The 13,053-nt window shown below is 49.6% G+C and overlaps 1 protein-coding gene across 9 annotated transcripts in view; it reads right to left on the reverse strand.

Annotated features, from left to right (window-relative positions):
* AGAP1 (ArfGAP with GTPase domain, ankyrin repeat and PH domain 1) overlaps positions 1-13,053 on the reverse strand; it is a 555,073-nt gene that overhangs the window by 187,909 nt on the left and 354,111 nt on the right. For all 9 annotated transcript variants that reach the window (XM_060151780.1, XM_060151784.1, XM_060151782.1 and 6 more), the window contains one exon: positions 12,749-12,853. In XM_060151780.1, the coding sequence (XP_060007763.1) occupies positions 12,749-12,853 (105 nt within the window). The remainder of the gene's footprint in view (positions 1-12,748; positions 12,854-13,053) is intronic.

A 13,053-nucleotide genomic window follows, 5' to 3' on the forward strand; every position in this document is an offset into this window, starting at 1 on the left:
TGCGGGGCAGGACTACACTGAAGCTCGTGGCACCTAAATAAGATATGGTTCATTTACTTCGCAGCTTAGCCTAATGTAATCATCAGCGGAGTTTTAGCCTAGAGTTGTAACAGGCAAACAGCCGCTGCGGCAGAGGCGGTACTCCCAGCCATCGGCGGGGCCGTGGCTAGACGGCTGTTGATTAGAAGATTTTTCAGTTTTGACAAGCACTTAATGAACATCAATCGCACCTTGACTGGTTTCCATCTGGGGCCACAGGCACACCTGAGAAGAAGCAGGTCTCTCCGTCTCCGCCTCTCCTTCCTTCCCAACACTGTAGCAACCAGCCGGCAACCAGGTTAGAACCGGAGAAGCACATACTTACAAAGTCGAATAATGAAATTCCATTTCTTGGCAGCAGGGAAAAAGAATATTCCCGCACTGTCCCCCACGTCCGATCTCTCCCACTGAGAGTTCTCCGGAGCGACTTGCCGTCAGTGAAGAAAATGGACGGGTTTGATTTATTTACCTTTCGCAAGAATTTCCGGCCATAATTAGTAACCCTCCAAAGGCCCGAAATGGAAAACCAAGTGATACAGCTTGGGTACAAGGATGAAGCATCATGCTGCGTGCTGATAAGACGATATTCCAAGGACTCCTCTGGAAGCTTTACTCAGATCCACAAGCTACACGGTTAACTCTGTACAGTTATAAAAACATATATATACTTTTTGCAGAAGAATTTTTCAATGTAGAAAAATTTTTAAGTTAGGTAGGGTCTAGGCTACCTGGTGGTTTAATTTCTATACAGATAGGAAGACTTTATTTGTCTGATCTCACCCTACTTATGGTCACTCTGTTCTCAACATCAAGACGTGTACTACGGTGAGCCTGCATTTTGGCCATTTTAACCATCAATCTAAACACTTTCAAAGCCCAAGGGCTACCTAAAATAAACAAGGAATTCCTCAGGGCAGAAATATGAGTTTGATAAAGATTCTAACATTTCTGTGTATGTGTAATAGGTATGAGTTTTTCAGTAGTCATCTTTTTCTAACAAAATTTGTAGCTAGGGGCTTCCCTGGTGGCGCCGTGGTTGAGAGTCCGCCTACCGATGCAGGGGACACGGGTTCGTGCCCTGGTCTGGGAAGATCCCACATGCCGCGGAGCGGCTGGGCCCGTGAGCCATGGCCACTGAGCCTGCGCGTCCGGAGCCTGTGCTCCGCAACGGGAGAGGCCACAACAGTGAGAGGCCCGCGTACCGCAAAAAAAAAACAAAAAAAACAAAAACAAAAAACAAACAAAAAACAAACCAAAAAACCTTGTAGCTATTCCCTGAAAATATTTATACTACTGTGGCAGTATCATTCCATGGGTTTGAAATCATTGATATACGGGAGAAATAATTTATCATACTATCTGAAACTTGCTGGATGAATGCCAAAAATATTTCCCAGGTCACCTGAAGAGCAGAGAGGGACAGCCTCCCTCACCTTTGGCGGGCACTTGGCAAACACAGAGAGAGCCCATGGCCCATGTGGGCAGGGCTGGGTGGGCGTTTGCATGCCACATGGACCATGTCCAGACCATCATTCAGGTTATGAATCCTCCAGAACCCACCAGGCTCATGACTGGGCCTAGCGAATTTCTCTGTGGTATTTCTCATCCAGGGCCCTCATTAATGCTGGGCATCTTTAAATTCAGCCATTCTCAGTAGTTCTCCCACACTGTAGTTTTTACATTAAAACCTCAAGCTCCAGAGAGGTGTTTGTACACCTACGCTCACAGCAGCATCATTCACAATAGTTAAGAGGAGGAAACAGCCCAAGTGTCCATCCAACAAATGGATACACAGAATGTGGTATGTATACCTGGAACTAGTGCCAGGACCCCGACGGACACCAAAATCCACAGATGCTCAAGTCCCTTGTATAGGATGGCACAGTATGTGCATATAACCTACACACATCCTCCTGTGCACTTTGAATCAGCTCTAGATTGCTCATAATGCCCAATACGATGTAAGTGCTATATAAACAGCTGCTGGCAGGCGAGAAATTCAAATTTTGTTTTTTGGAACTCTCTGGAATTTTTTTCCCGAATGTTTTCGATCTGCAGTTGGTTGAATCCCTGGACTGTATATATCCAATGGTATTGTATGTATATACAATGGAATATTATTCAGCCTTAAAAAGGGAGGAAATGCTACAACACAGATGAACCTTCAAGACAGGAAGCTGAGTGAAATAAGCCAATCACAAAAGATAAACACTACACGATTCCACTCCTATGAGGTACTCAGTAGTCAAATTCATAGAAACAGAAGGTAGAAGGGTGGCTGGAGGAGGGGGGAATTCAGAGTCAGTGTTTGATGGGGACAGAGCTTCGGTTTTGCAAAATGAAAAAGTATCGGAAACGGACGGTGGTGATGGTTGCACAACACTGTGAATGGCCTCATCACTCCTGAACTTACTGCTTAAAAATGGTGAAGATGGCAAATTTTATGTGATGTGTGTTTTACTACAAATAGAGCAAAACAAAACCAAAAAACATCTCAAACTCCTGTCCAACCTTGGTGACCTGCTCTTCATTCTGCAGAAATGGAGCCTGGAAGGGACTGTGACACTTTTCTGTGGCTTAAAAACATCACATGGCGGCCTCCTTTCCTACAGTTTCAGAACCGCAGGCCTACAGGTGTGAGGACAGGCCACGCGTTCGGCTAATCGTGCCATCATTCTTTCACTCCTTCGACAAAACAGCACTGGCTCAATGTGAAGGCAACGCCGGCAACAGGACCCAGAATGTCTCCGGCTCCGCGGAGCTCCCAGTTTTGGGGGAGAATCGGGGCCATGAAATAAGGCAAGAGAACAGGGAAATGAGCCAGAGGGTAAGGTGCGGGCACCCAGCAGCGGTGCCCACACAGGCCTGCCTAGCAGGGGAGGAGGCTTCCGGGAGGAAGTGACATGTAAGACACCACCAGGAGGGGGCAGGAAAGAACATTGCTGGTGGCAGCGACGGCATCTGTTAGGACCTGGAGCCCCCAGAACACGGCCAGTGCCAGGAACTAAAAGAAAACCAGAGCTGTGGAGGAGGGATGGCGGGAGACTGAGGGAGCAGGTGAGGCCCGGAGGGGCCTGCTAGGGAGCAAGGACGCCGTCTGAAGTGAAGCGGGAATCCTCTCCGCACGGAACGTCTAAAAGAAACAAATGCAGGGACGGAAATCAACGTGTGACGTGAATTACAAGTGAGGGATCATGGGAAGACCTGCTCTCCTCCGCACTGTGCAGACAGGTTTTGGGAAACACGATGGGCAGGTACCACTCTAGGAGAACCGAGCAGACGTGCAGTTCTGAAAGTTCAGGACAGGTAGGGGTTGGGAAGTCGTCTCTCTAGCTGTGACCTCTGAGGTCTTCCTGATGAATTCCCAGGGACTACGGTGGAGAAAGAGAGGCCAGCAGAGCAATCACCTTGAAAGGGGTCTCCTGATTCCAGGGAGCCGCCCAGTCCCAGGGCTCCACAGGGGCACCTCCAGGCCGCCACGGCGGGGATGGGGCCATGCCAGGAGCTGAAACCACAAATAAGGGGGCCCGGTCCATGGCTGCTTCTGTCCACCTGCAACCAGAAGGTATCGACTTGGGGCGGGGGAGGGGGAAGCTGACGAAACGCCTTGGAAATCAAGGAAGGAAGGAACTATAAGACGGAAGGAGGTAATGAAGTTTGGGAGGCCAGAGATGCAACACACCTTGATCACATTCTGTAGATAAAACACACTGCATGAAGTTCCGCCCAGAGCCATGTGTGTATAAACATAAGAGCCTATGCTCCTACGTTGACTAGAGAGGGGTGTATTTAAGAACACACTCTCCCATCAAGCGCCTGCTATAAGCTGCCTCGGTTCCTGCCCTGGAAAAGGCAGAGCATTCAGTACGCCTGGAGGTGGACAAATCAACACCTCCAGATCCTTGAGGTGATTCCCACAACACTGGCTTGAAAGGCCAGGTCTGCCCTGAAACGGATCCGTTTGGATAAAGGGCCTGTGGTTGCTTCTGGGGAAGCAGAGAACGCTGGAGACTGAAGGACGTGAGCCTCTGTCCCATCCTCGACAAAGCCCCGCACACGGGGCTTATCCCTTCAGGCCCAGAAGCAGGAGACACACTTGGGATCTTCGGTGCTTCTCAGAGCTGTCTCCTGCCATCTGAGAAACTCTTGCAGAAACACCTGTCGCGGTCCAAGGTACTTGTCGCGGCCCGATGTACCGCTTACAAACCCTTTCCCACTTGTCTAAACAGGCAGTGAGACGAGAGAACAGAAGTGCTCATCTGTTGCCATACAGCTCCAGACCTTTGCTCCCTGATACCTACATATTTTCCTAACCTCCTCTACATGGATTGTTCTGGGTTCCAACACTCTTCTAAGATTTTATGGCATCCGTATCATGCCATTTGTGTGTGTGTTCTCTTCCGACCCCGACGTAAGCTAATCTATTCTTAGGGAGGTCTAGTTGTGCAATGTGGGTGGCTTTCTCCGTCTCAGTCTCACCAGAATTTTTAAAGCAGAGCCAGGATCACCAAGGACAGGTTTGGAGCCCAGGTCCCTAGGAGCACAGACTTGACATGAAGCTACTGAGCAGCCATGCTCCCTGCCACGTGGCCCCTACGTACGGGCCTGTGTGCTGAGCCCATGCTAGCCCTGGGCAGACGGCGGACTGGGCATAGTCCTTGCCCTCGGTGAGGCTACACTAGACGAAGCGGTACAGACGCGAGAGGCGCCAGGACAGGTGGGCAGTCTGGGAACCAGGTGTACCTCCAGCGGACAAAGGGCATGAAGGCCCACCTGCATGACGAGCATCAGACCAGAAACACAAGAAGCCAGACTGGAGAGGAACGTATAGACCGAGGACAGCTTCCGGCACTGCGGCTTCTACAGGGGGTAGCAAGATCCCGTAATCATTCATCACAGAATGATGCAGGTCGACTGCCGCGGTGTGACACAGCCAGGACACGCCAGACAGCATCTTCTCAGAAAGAAAGGGAGGCCTGACTTCTCTCTCAGGGTTATCCGTCATTCCATGACTCAAAGCTTCTACATCTGGACATCTGGGCTTGGAATCTGTCTGTCTAGCCCTGTAGCCTGGCTTCTGCAATGTTCTGGGGAAAACAAGGGAGAGGTTTTCCGAGGGTAACTCAATTCACCACCTCAAGAGATAGGGGTCTCCCTTCACGGGTGTGCAGCGGGCTGAAGGGACAGATTCTTAGTGAATCCTCAATCCTCAAGTAAAACGTCCCCATTTTATGTGAGGATTGTGTTATTTTATTTTTTACTTTTTCTACTTTTGGCCGCACCTTGCAGCTTGTGGGATCCTAGTTCCCTGACCAGGGATTGAACACGGGCCCTCGGCAGTGAAAGCGGAAGAGTCCTAACAATTGGACTGCCGGGGAATTCCCAGGATTGTTATTTTAAATGACACTTACCAGCAGTGGGTACAGGCAAGAGTTGTTCTTACAACGAATGGTATCTTCCTTTTCACCTTTAACTATTTCTTTTGAGAAGCATACCTACTTGGAAAGCATCTCACATCTTTTTGTTATTTTGGCATCAGTATCAGTAAACAAGTGGATTTTTCTGCCTGACTTTGAAACTAGAAACATACTGCAATCAGCATTCCGATGACAATTCAGAGTTCAAGTCCATGGGGGAAAAAACAAGGAAATGTCAGCAACCTGCAGAATCCAAGGCTTTGTGGAGCCGGAGAGTCTAAGGCACTTGATTAGGAATGAATGTCCTGTAAGAAGGAAAAGCCCAGTTCTGCAGGGCAGGGAGAAATGACAGCACCCCAGCTGCTGCTATAACTCAGGCAACATACAGAATGGGAAAGAAATCCAGGAGGGAGGATTTCAAAAGTGTGAGCAACTCAAGCACATGTCAGCCAGGTGGGCTGTCCACACCTGCTACGTGTGCTCAGGAGGAAGCTGGGAGAACCCCCCTGGTCTGGGCACCATAAAGTCCTTGGCTTGACCGGCGGCCAAGAGAGAACTCTTACAAGTCCATTTAGGAATCCCCCCCCCCACACCTTTGCCAGCAGGAATTTCAGCTGTGCCCTCGACGGCAGCTCCTTCGACACGGAAGATGAATGGGTGGCGATGCTGAACTGTGCAGCCCCGAGGTCCAAGTTCCTTCTCATTATCCTCTCCATTTCTCTATCAAGGTGCTCCCTAAGGCTCACATTCAAGTCCATAGAAAGGGAATTCAAGGATCTCAGAACAGGCTGCCTTTCACCCACCCAGACTAGAAACCAGCAAAGTGTCACAAAACCTCGGGACACTAAGACGGGTCTCCCCCGCAAAAAGTTAAGCAGGTAGGGCTTTTTAAAGGTCTTGTAGTTGTACAATTTTCTCCGAGGATCAAAAAAATACAGACCACGGAGCAGCAGCAGAAGTCAACAGCTTGCTTTTTATTTATTTATTTACTTTTAAAGTGTGTTTATTTGTCTATTTTTGGCTGTGTTGGGTCTTCGTTGCTGCACGCAGGCTTTTCTCTAGTTGCGGCGAGCGGGGGCTACTCTTCGTTGCAGTGCGTGTGCTCCTCATGGCGGTGGCTTCTCTTGTTGCAGGGCACGGGCTCTAGGGCACAGGCTCAGTAGTTGTGGCACCCGGGCTCAGTTGCTCCGCAGCATGTGGGATCATCCCGGACCAGGGCTCGAACCCGTGTCCCCTGCATCGGCAGGCGAGTTCTTAACCACTGCGCCACCAGGGAAGCCCAACAGCTTGCTTTTTACTATTTCAGTCTTATTTATATATTTAGGGCTGTCTTTGCAAAATGCCACGTGGAGATGAAAGAGCAGTTAAGCTGGTCAGTGCTGAAGCTCGGGTGACCAACTTCTCCCAGTTGCCTGGGACTTCCCAGGTTTTAGCACTGGACGTCCTGCATCCTAGGAAAACCAGGGCAGTCGATACTCTACAACGCCAAAGCAGCTTCGTTATCTTGGTTGAGTTTTCTATGTGTCATCTAAACTGCGCTCTAGGTTTTATTTAATTTAATAACAGCATCTTGAGAAAGAAAGACGAATCAAATCAACTGGCTTGTTTTCTGAGCCCGGATCTTCGTCTTACCATGAAACTGATCCCACCCAGCAACTCCAAACTTGGAATGGGGTTGTCCTTAGAAGTCCAACTGACTCTGCGAGCCTCCATTCGCTAGGGGTTCCTGGTGACAATTTCAGACGCACACACCCTTAAGAGTCTGAAGTGATCTTGAGAAGACAGTAACAGCAAGCATGCCCTTGCAGTTAAAGGATTCTTTCTCTGGATTTCCAGAGCAGACGCTGTGCAGCCAGTTTCTCGATGTCTACCTTAAAACGCACACTGAGAAGAAATGAAGCCTGACTGTATGCAGAAGGGTAGGATGTGTGAGCTGAAGCTTCGCAGGCAAGTTCCACCTTCTGAAAAGGCGGCAGCCCAGGTCCACCACAGACCAGGCGCTGATACACTCAGTTACAGAGACAATGCCACGGACCTGTGGGTTCCTTCAGTCCTCCCCCACCGGCTGCTCTGCTCAGCTATTCTGCCCCTGCCATCAGACCGCACGGCTATCCTTCCCCAGCGCGGGAACCACCGATCTTTAGGAACACCTAGGTTGAAATCCACCATCACTTCTTCCTCCTATGCCTGCATCTCCTCCTCTCTACCTACAATGCAGGAGGGAGGGGGACCCCATGAGCCCAAGCCAGCCACTGCTGACGGCCCCCGAGCCCCTGGGGAAGAGCGGAAGCAGGCCAGGAGGGGTGGCAGTGGGCGAAGGGTGGGGTTGAGACTTCACGGACCACAGAGTGAGTAAATCTGGGGTCCAGAGGCATCGCTGATATCAACTTGTAGGGAACTTTCTCCGTCTGGGTGGGATCAATGTTTGGCCCACTTTCCCTCTCATTTCCAGATGATCACTTCGTATGATCTGGCCACACACAGGCGATTCTACTCCGCTGCCCGGAGAGGGTCTCTCCTCCCTAAGAGAAGTGTTTAAGGTTTTCAACAACAGGAAACATGCCTGGGGTGAAAAAGCTTCCTTCAATGATGTCTATCTGCGGTACAGGGAAGGCTTAGGGACACCTGTGCTACAGAAATGGCAGAAGGAGGCCAAGCTGTGTGTCAGAGGGACCAAGGATTTGGGGCCCCTAAATAATCTGTGTAGGAGCGGAGATGAGGCTTGGGGTGAAAACCAGAAAGACACGTCCGGGATGATGCCATCGAACTGGGCCGCCTTTGAGGGCTTGGGAAGAAGATGTGGCTGGGAAAGCGTGTGCCAAAAGGGAACTCTGCAGCTGCGGCGACCAGTGGAGGTGATGTCCTGAGGACACCACCCGAGGTCCCCTTCTAGTAATCTTGTGCACGTGAGCTCTGAGCGGGACAGGCCATCCAGGCGCACCAGCGTCAGATTCCCTGGCAGCTGACCCATTCCGAGCACTCGGTGAACTTGGTCTCACAGCAACCCCACTGCCGGCTGCAAAGCTGAGGCCCCCCGCCTCATGACTGCCAGCCTGCTTCTCAGCCCCCGTCTCTGACAAGCCAGAGCGCGTCTTCCTGCGGCTCCACAAGCCGGGCACACAGCTGGGACCACACACGGGCCGTCCATCTCGCCCAAAGGCCGGGTCTGTTTCCTACCCCACCAACGCGTGCGAGACATCTGCTGGGATTGAAACTTGTGGTTCGGGTCCAAAGGATGATCTTTACAGAAACACTTCCACAGACACCTGTGTAATGAGGAAACCGTATCTGTTTCCCTCAAGAATAGAAATGACCTCCTCTGGGAGATCTTTTTGTTTTGCGGTACGCGGGCCTCTCACTGCTGTGGCCTCTCCCGTTGCGGAGCACAGGCTCCGGACGCGCAGGCTCAGCGGCCGTGGCTCACGGGCCCAGCCGCTCCGCGGCACGTGGGATCTTCCCGGACCGGGGCACGAACCCGCGTCCCCTGCGTCGGCAGGCGGACTCTCAACCACCGCGCCACCAGGGAAGCCCATCCCCTTTTTTTTTTAAAGGAAGTGGTCAGTCTCCCGCTTCCACAGCGCCCGAAGTAAGTTAAAGGTAGAGCCCAGTGCTGCTGGAGCATCCTGTCCAAGGAAACATCTGAGAAAACCATCATTGCTGGCAGCCCAGGGGAGCTGAGGGGGTGATGCGGCAAGGCTGGGGAAGGAGAGGCTTGTGGGGCAGGCAGCTCGGGCCAGCAGCAAACTCCGTACCCTGTCATAAACTCTTGGCCTTGCCTGCCTGCCGGTCCAGGGACACTGGTCAGGGTGGTCACCTGGGATTTTAAATCGGCTAGCTAACGAAGGAGCCGTCTAGATCAGCCCCTGCAGAGGGGGTCCGGCCTTACAGACCACGCTCTCTGAGGCAGGCAACACTCTGCAGGTGACGCACTTTGACTGCAGTAGAACAATTCAGGGCCCTCACCACGCTGGCCTGTTTCCCCACAAGCTTGATTCAGTCATTTACTCTTGCTCCAGTCCTCCTGGTGTGCAAGACCCCGCCGAGATCCTTGGGTTCAGCAGGACACCACGTCGAAGGTGACTCGTGATAGAGTCAGGGTCCAGCCTGATGCAGTCCGTGTGCAGTGCCTGTGCGCACAGGAAATGAACGCCTGTCCACCAAGAGGAGAGCCACACGGCCACAGGTAAGTGCTGGTTTTGAAGGGGCCGCTGGGGCTGCTACAGGCCCCACCTAACATCTGTTTGAATGATACACGTTTTGTGTATCTCAAGCCTATTGCTCTCAGACGCCCAACCCCACCCCATCACAAGCGCATTACCTTATTGGAATCCCACGCTCCAGAAAGCATGCCAGTTTCCTTTTTGGTAAATAAATTACCTCATCGTCAAAAGTTACGAGGATACACGGGAGCTGGTACAGCTATTCCACCAAAAGGACAAACACAGTCTTTGTAGAAAAGTATCTGAAAATGTCAGGCTGTTTAGCCAAGTTCTTTTCCTTGGCTCCCTGGAGAGGAACAGGCTGTAGGTTCTGCTACTTGAGATCAGTGCAGGTCCCCTGCTCCATGGCCAGTACGAGGGTGATGACCGACAGTACTGAAACCCAAAGCCACCAACCTGGGCAAGATTTCCCCAACATTTAACCACTTAGGTCCTCAGCACAAGTAGCCAGTAAGCTTAGCGGTCCTCCTGCCATAATACATCTCGGAGATAACCCAGGGAGGGAGTGATACAGTGTGATCAGTGTTGGAGACCATCTGGTTCTATCACCTTTGAAATTTTCCAGACCCGTTCTCCATGATGCAGAACTCTGGGACTTGAGTTAGCCACACATCTGCATGCTCCCAAATTTCTTATTAAGGAAAGTCAGGATTCTGCCCTTGGACATCCCCTTGAATACCTCCTTCCATCTGGAACCAAAGAATGCCAGTCTAACTCAGCTGCTGGGGATCTGTAGCTCCCAACAACTTCGACTAGAACAGATCCGTTCCAGGTACCTGCCAGAGAATATACCTGAAACTCAAAACTCAAAATATATCTTCACCCAAAGCTTAGCTGTATAGACAAAATCGGTGAAGGATTACAATGAAGGTCATGCCACCCCGTCATGCTCCAGTAATTCAAATCCACTTCTAGATTAAGCCACTCCCTTAGGGAACTGTGTCCCTGCATCAATAATTCCAGTTCCCAAGAGACTGGCGTTAACTGAAATGCACTTTAAAATGACACTGGCTCTTGCTTGCCCTACAATTACATAACAAAGCCCCACTGTGCTCCTTTGCCGGATTCCAATAATATCCATGCATACATAGGAAAAAAAAAAAAAGACGGCACTGAGGGCCCTGAGAAGCAGCAGACTGTGTGGGAGAATGTTTGAAGAACCGATGCTGATTACATCACCAAGCGGTTGAGATGAAAAGTAAGTGGGCATCAGCTCTCCTACAGGAATGTTCCAGTACCATCTTTTGTTGTTATCATCTTTCCCCCTTGGCAAGTAGGAGCAAATGCCCCTCTGATGGCACGTGAGCTTAGCAGGTGAGCGTAAGGTGACTTAAGATGCATCGTCAATCAGATCTCACTTTATTTTTACTTCCCAGCAAGAAGATGGTGATTGCACGTCTCCCTCTAAGTAACATAAAGCAAATGGGTCAATAATTAGGCTTCGCTCTCTGACGGGGTCTTTGGAAGAACTACGCCAGTGAAAAAGGGCCGCCTCCTTGCTGATGGGGCAGCTCTGCGGAGAGAACCCCAAAGACCTGGAGAGGGACAGGACTGCCACAGGCAGGCCTCATGGGATGGTATTAAGTCTCTGATTTGGAGGTCACTGGAGAAGCAGGCGGACTCTACTCCCCAAATAACCCCAAATAAATCAAGCACAAAGGAATTTCCTCTGTAAAAGAAGGAGTATATATCTCAAAAGTCTACTTAATGGTGAAGCATGGGAAGCATTCCATCGACAGGAGAAACACACCAGAGACACCTAAAGAAACATGCTTTTGAACACGGTTCAGAAAGGTGAAGCCACTGCTGTAAGACAAGAGGGAAAAGGGCAATTCACCCCAGCAAGCAAATTACACAGCGAGGGTACCGTCTGTTACCCATCCTATTGGAAAGGTTTCTGAAAAAGGGAAATGTTCCTGAGAGTGCAGGGGAAAAAGCCAGAGGAGATGAACGGATACCGTCTTTCCAGGAATTTGGCACTACATACCCAAAGCCCATAAAAGCATACACTGTTCAACTCAGGAAGGCTATGGCTACGAATCTGCGGAAAATGGATGAGGACGCAGAAGTGTCAAAAGAAGACACTGATTAGAGTTACTTACAACAGCAAAAATCATTCAGAATGTAAATTTCCTGCCAGATGTCTGTTCTGGAGATGCTGTTAAGTCAATTAGGACACACATGCAGAATGAATGCTATATAACTATTTAAAATGGTGGCATACATTTGCTGACATGGGAAGGTGCCTATGATCTTGCATCGTCTAGGAGAGCAGGCCACATGCCATGTGCACAGGGGGGCTGCATGCTTGTGGAAGGAAGACGCACAGAGTGTAGAAATGGCTGGGGACATACACCCCAAAACGCGAGCAGTCACGTTTTCCAGTGGGTATTTGGGGATTTTCATCTTCTGCAGTACGTTTATCTCTAACTTCTTGCCAGTCACCGTGCAATTTTTTTTAAAGTATTTAAAATGAAACGCTTAACACTGTGATATAATCAAACAACCAGCTAATACTATATATTCTAATCTACGCATTTGTCTACATCAAGGCAGGTAAACATCACGCAAGATTCAGGGAATGTGTCGTTCTGGAATAGGCGTTACACCCCGTCTTCAGGTTTTACCACTTTCTAAAAGAGCTCACCGTGGGTGGAATGTCTGCTTTCCCCCCACTGATGAAATTAATTGTCTTTTAATCTATCTTATAAAAATCACCAGTATAAGAGATTCTATTACGCAGAGAAAACGAACTTGCCTCACAAACCGGTATGTGTTCTTATCGGACAATAAAAACTGACTCATGAATTGCATGTAATTCTTGTTTTGGTTCTCAGCGGCTCAAGCGGACCCTGGGTTCCCTAGTCTAGATTTTCAGACAGATCTCTTTTTTTTCTCCTTTCTCTTTTACTACTTGCTCCTGTCTCTTTACTCTCACTTAAAATTTTTACTCTCATTTAAATACTACTTCAACCTCCAACAGAGCTGAAAGGCTTGACGGTGACTGTGCTGGGACACCCTCTGCCCCTCCAGCCCAACACCTGCTACTTTCTCCGAAGGAGCAATACTCACATGTAAACTTGGATGATAGGTCAGCACACCATTGTCACACAGGGTGACGTATTTCTTTTTCCATTCTTTGTTCAGTGATTTGCCACTTCGCTTCAGCAGCATGCCCTGTAAGGAAAAAGGAGGCGGACAGAAATTAATAAATGTAAGTTATAAAGTCCTGGGTCCATTTTTTTAAAAAAAGAGCAGGCACATAGGTAACTTTTAAATTGTTTAACTTTCATTTTCTCTATGCCATCTTAAAATGGAAATGACACATTTGTAGCTTGGTCATTTGATTTTCTCCTTTCTTTTTCATACGATATATT

The sequence above is a fragment of the Lagenorhynchus albirostris genome, chromosome 6 (genome assembly GCF_949774975.1).
Source record: "Lagenorhynchus albirostris chromosome 6, mLagAlb1.1, whole genome shotgun sequence".
NCBI lineage: Eukaryota > Metazoa > Chordata > Mammalia > Artiodactyla > Delphinidae > Lagenorhynchus > Lagenorhynchus albirostris.